Raw genomic sequence first — 6,000 nt, forward strand, 5'->3', positions numbered from 1 at the left:
ACACAAGATTAAGAGAACTGAAATGCCAAGTCTTGATTGGTTTATGGCTTTTATTAAATGTGCAAATTACTACTTTTGCCTCTGAGCACATGCATCATATATAACAAAAAAGAGATAATATCTTCCATAATAATTAACAAATTCATAAATGACACCAGACACAGGTATACATCTTCATACTTACGTATCCTTTATCACTGTTAATGAATAGAAACACACCTCTTTTCAATAGCCCAAGTCCATTATTTATTAAGACAAGTAAAATTCAGCCAAATTATTTATATTTACAACTGTATGGTATTTTTGATGCTGATAACACAGAAATAATTGGACTGGGTTTTTATTTTGAGAGCTTTTAAATTCTTTAGCATTAAGGTAGTATTCATGTAGCAGAGACACCACTTTGCCCACAAATTCTGTATATTCAAAGCCATGGTTTTTCCAGTAGTCATGTACAGATCTGAGAGTTGGTTCATAAAGAAGGCTGAGCACTGAAAAATTGCTTCTTTCAAACTGGTGCTAGAGAAGACTCTTGAGAGTCCTTTGCACTACAAGGAGTTCAAACCAATCAATCCTAAATGAAGTAAATATTCCCTGAATATTCATTCAAAGGACTGATGCTGAAGCTGAAGCTCAAATGCTTAGGCCACCTGAGGCAAAGAGCTAACTCACTGAAAAAAACCCTGATGCTGGGAAAGATTGAAGGCAAGAGAAGTGGGTGATAGAGAATAAAATTATTAGATAGCACCACAAGCTCAAAGGACATGAGTCTGAGCAAACTCTTGGAGATAGTGGGGGACAGAGGAGACTGGTGTGCCTCTCTATGGGGTTATAAAGAGTTGGACTGCACAACAGCAAAGTACTTAAAACCTACACCAAGTATTCATTTTTTGATGGGAACATTTGGAAATGATTGCTAACGTCGTAAAGGTGTCTTCATACCATTGTAATCAAAACTGAAATTGTATCCTGACTAGGTATGGTATGAGCTTTGTTTACTGAAAGAACACTGACCCAGTTATTACTGACACAAGACAAGATTAAGATTCAGGAAATTAATAAGAAATTATGCATGTCATTCTGAAATATTGTACAAATATTATTTTCAAAATGATTACTTTATTCCCTTTTAAGTATATATAGAAAAAGTAATAGTTACTAAGTAATAATACTTCAGAATATTATAATTAAGCATTAATCACTTAATTTCAGTTGTTTAATCCATTAAAATTTCTAGACTCCTTGGAAGCAGGGTGAGTTATGTTCACCTCCAGTATATTTCCAGCACTTACTATTTAGTAATCATTCAATAAATGTTTAAGAAATCTTTTTAAAGGAGTAGTTATACACAGTCGTTCTTCTTTTGTATAGAAAAAGTCATGCTCTCCAAAGGCAACAAGTAGTCTCTCACAAATTTTCAAATATATCTAAAATTATTGCATAGTTTCCTAACTCTATTAAATGTAGTAACATAGAAGCAATATAGGGAAAGAGCAAATTGGCTTAGATGGCATGGTCAGGCTCTCTCACCCTAGGGCATCTTGCTTTTGTCCCATGTTTTATAAATCATGATTATGTAACAGCTGAGATCACTTACAGCTCTGCACATGCACGTTAGCAGGTACTTACTTAGATGTAGACTACTGGTGATATGCTGCTACTGCTGCTGCTGCTAAGTCGCTTCAGTCGTGTTCGACTCTGTGCGACCCCATAGACGGCAGCCCACCAGGCTCCCCCATCGCTGGGATTCTCCAGGCAAGGATATGATTTCCAACTAAAAAGCAGTGGCATTAATGCCACATCACGGCTGTATCCCTTGAGTCAATAACAGAGGAGAGAATACAGTGTGTCTGCGGCTATGGCTGCTGCGCCAGCGAGGAGAGAATAAGGAGTCTGCAGTTCCTATGGTTCCTTGCATTTTCTAGCCTCTTAGCTTGCCCCTTGCCTGCCATGGGTTCAGTGAACAGTAAGTGCAGTGAACAGCAAGACAACTGGCCTCATTCATGAACAGGATCAGTGATACTAGCAGTTACAGTATTATGTCTATTTTAGTAAAATATTTCTGCTTATGCACTCCATAACTTCCATCATTATGACTGACTTTTTAAAGAACATTTATCTTGTTTTATTCTATGATGTTAAAAGTCTGTGTTTATTTCATATTTAGAGCTTGTCACATGCTTATATTGAAATTTTAAGGTGCTATTATCCTGAATGTACCATATTTCTATATTATGTGTTTAGGTGGCAATTTTTTTACAAAAATTAATTTTTTAAGAAATAGCATATGGAAAATGAATTTTCTAGGTGACAAGAATAAAATGAGCCATTCTTAGAGTTTGTTTTGTTTTAATTGTTGTTATTGTTTTGTCTCTAAGTAGTATCTAACTCTTTTTGCCATAAGGGTGGCACCACCCTTATGGCAGAAAGTGAAGAGGAACTAAAAAGCCTCTGGATGAAAGTGAAAGAGGAGAGTGAAAATGTTGCCTTAAAGCTCAACATTCAGAAAACTAAGATCATGGTATCTGGTCCCATCGCTTCATGGGAAATAGATGGGGAAACAGTGGAAACAGTGTCAGACTTTATTTTTGGAGGGTCCAAAATCACTGCAGATGGTGATTGCAGCCATGAAATTAAGACGCTTACTCCTTTGGAAGGAAGGTTATGACCAACCTAGATAGCATATTGAAAAGCAGAAACATTACTTTGCCAACAAAGGTCTATCTAGTCAAGGCTATGGTTTTTCCAGTGGTCATGTGTGGATGTAAGAGTTGGACTGTGAAGAAAGCTGAGTGCAGAAGAATTGATGCTTTTGAACTGTGGTGTTGGAGAAGACTCTTGAGAGTTCCTTGGACTGCAAGGAGATGCAACCAGTCCATCCTAAAGGAGATTAGTCCTGGGTGTTCATTGGAAGGACTGATGCTAAAGCTGAAACTCCAATACTTTGGCCACCTCATGCAAAGAGTTGACTCATTGGAAAAGACTCTGATGCTGGGAGGGATTAGGGGCAGGAGGGGCAGGGGATGACAGAGGATGAGATAGCTGGATGGCATCCCTGACTCGATGGACATGAGTTTGAGTGAACTCCGGGAGTTGGTGATGGACAGGGAGGCCTGGCGTGCTGCATATCATGGGGTCACAAAGAGTCGGACATGACTGAGCAACTGAACTGAACTGAACTGAACTGAACTGAACTGAACTGAACTTTTTTTGCAACCCATGGACTGTAGCCTCCCAGGCTTCTCTGTCCACGGGATTTCTCAGGCAAAAATACCAGAGTGGAGTTGTCATTCCCTTCTCCAGGGATCTTCCTGATCCAGGGATTGAACCTGCATCTCCTGCTTTACCGCTGAACCACATCAGAAGCCTTTTGTTTTAATACTTACAGTAAAGTCATCTTAATATTATTTTTTCATTTAGAAGCAAAGTCAGTTAACAATACCTCTCTTGTCTTTATTTTTTTTCTTTTTTTAAAAATATAAATTTATTTATTTTAATTGGACGTCAATTACTTTACAATATTGTATTGGTTTTGCCATACATCAACATGTATCCGCCACAGGTATACACGTGTTCCCCATCCTGAACCCCCCTCCCTCCTCCCTCCCCATACCATCCCTCTGGGTTGTCCCAGTACACCAGCCCCAAGCATCCAGTATCATGCATTGAACCTGGACTGATGATTCATTTCATATATGATATTGTACATTTTTCAATGCCATTCTCCCAAATCATCCCACCCTCTCTCTCTCCCACAGAGTCCAAAAAACTGTTCTATACATCTATGTCTCTTTTGCTGTCTTGTATACAGGGTTATCATTACCATCTTTCTAAATTCCATATATATGTGTTAGTATACTGTATTGGTGTTTATTTTGGAAATATTAGACAGTGCTTTAATCAATAAAAAAAATAAAAGTCACTTCCAATTCTGTTGGCCTCTGTGCATTTTGGGTGTAACTTTATAAAGTAGTTTCTATCTCACTTTATCTTATTTTTGCTAGGAAGTCACCCATGTTATAGGTAAGGGTTTCCATATATATTCACCCCCAAACAAGCAAAACTTCACAAAATTGACTTCTCCATTTCACAGGGACTTCTGATCATCTACAGCTAGCATTCAGGACAAAAATCACTGAAGTAATCAAAGAGATCACCAAAACATATTTTAAAATATATTTATTTTTAAATTAAATTTAATAGAAAAATGCCATAAATATCCAAAGTTCATCATTATTTAATGTAAAATGATCAATACAACATAGGTGTATCATTAATAATTATAACACTATTAGCATGGCAAGGATGAAATTTTAACTTGGATTTAGAACATAATAAAATAAATGTTAAAATCATACAGGTAGTTAAGGTGATTCTAAAATGCAATAAATAGAAGTCTAATAGTTCTATACTCCCTAAATCTGCATCTATTAAGGTGAAACAGCTTAAAATGAGAAAAATATGAATACTTTTCTAAACAGTGATGAGTATCAAATTTATTTGATGATCACAGGCAATATAAGAAGTCAATAAAGTGAGTGGAAAAGATGTATATTCAAGGTTTTCATTCTTTCTCGTTTTCCTAGACATTAACTAAGTTGATTCAATTTCAGTGGGCTTTGAGACATGCAAAATATGTTTACTTTTTGGCCCTCAATGATAAAAGTAAAATGTTGTTCCAGTTAACTAGATACATCACTTTTAATTATTTTGCTTTCTATAGCATGAGTTATAATTGTTTGGCTGTAATGAAAGGACAACCTAAGGAAGGAGGAGGGCAGTGGGATTTAAAGCGGACTCTAACAAGATTCAGCCACCAGCTCCTGCACAGCCTGACAGCTAATGCCCAGGCTCTGAGTCCCCTTTCCTCCTGCCCGTAGTGCATTTTCTTCACCCCTTTGGAGTTTCCTGTCTAACTTTGATTTTCATTTTTGCAGGTTTGGATTTATTCTTCATAAAGATGAAGCTGCACTGCAAAAGATTGATCTTGAAACCATGTCATACATCAAGACTATTAATTTGAAGGACTATCAATGCATCCCGCAGTCACTAGCATACACACACTTGGGAGGATACTACTTCATTGGCTGCAAACCCAACGGCACTGGGGCGGCTCCCCCACAGCTCTTGGTGGACGGTGTCACCGACTCGGTCATTGGGTTCAACAGTGACGTGACGGGTACTCCATACATCTCTCCAGATGGACACTATCTTGTCACCATCAGTGACGTGAAAGGTCTTGTGAGGGTCCAGTACATCACCATCAGAGGAGAAATACAGGAGGCTTTTGATATTCACACTAACCTGCACATATCTGACCTGGCCTTTCAGCCATCCTTTACGGAAGGCCATCAGTACAACATTTATGGTAGTTCAAGCACACAGACAGATGTGCTCTTTGTGGAGCTTGCCTCCGGGAAGGTTAAGATGATAAAAAGCCTTAAGGAACCACTCAAGGCAGAAGAATGGCCTTGGAACCTGAAGAACAGGCAAATCCAGGACAGTGGCTTGTTTGGTCAATACCTGATGACTCCTTCCAAGGACTCTCTCTTTATACTTGATGGACGACTCAATAAGTTAAACTGTGAGATCACTGAAGTTGAGAAGGGAAACACAGTCATCTGGGTTGGAGAAGCCTAGAAGCCCTGTTAAATAATTATTAAATCAAGAGTTTTCCAATACACTGCACTAATCCATTATTTAAATTTACAGTTTAACTTTCTAAGTTTGTATCCTAGCCAAACATCAGTTACTTGGATGGCCCAAATAAAATAGTTTTGTTTTGTTTTTAAACAAAGACATACACAATTAGTAATATTGGTTGATTAGAAATAGTTAACACAATATTTAATGAGAAACTATTTCAAGTATAAGAACCAAATCTACTGTTATGTTTTTTCCAATAGAATAGGAATTTAAATAATTAAAAATAACTCAACTGCAGGGAATTTCCAATGATTCTAAACACCATTTCATCTTGAGGGTAATTGACCTTTTTTT

At 37.4% G+C, this 6,000-nt stretch overlaps 1 protein-coding gene across 3 annotated transcripts in view; it reads left to right on the forward strand.

The window, feature by feature from the left end:
- Positions 1 to 5,640, forward strand: part of FSTL5 (follistatin like 5) — an 873,413-nt gene extending 867,773 nt beyond the window's left edge. For all 3 annotated transcript variants that reach the window (XM_069557498.1, XM_069557499.1, XM_069557500.1), the window contains one exon: positions 4,938 to 5,640. In XM_069557498.1, coding sequence (XP_069413599.1) covers positions 4,938 to 5,640 — 703 coding nt within the window. The remainder of the gene's footprint in view (positions 1 to 4,937) is intronic.
- Positions 5,641 to 6,000: the final 360 nt, after the last annotated feature.

This window comes from Ovis canadensis, chromosome 17, assembly GCF_042477335.2.
Source record: "Ovis canadensis isolate MfBH-ARS-UI-01 breed Bighorn chromosome 17, ARS-UI_OviCan_v2, whole genome shotgun sequence".
Lineage (NCBI taxonomy): Eukaryota > Metazoa > Chordata > Mammalia > Artiodactyla > Bovidae > Ovis > Ovis canadensis.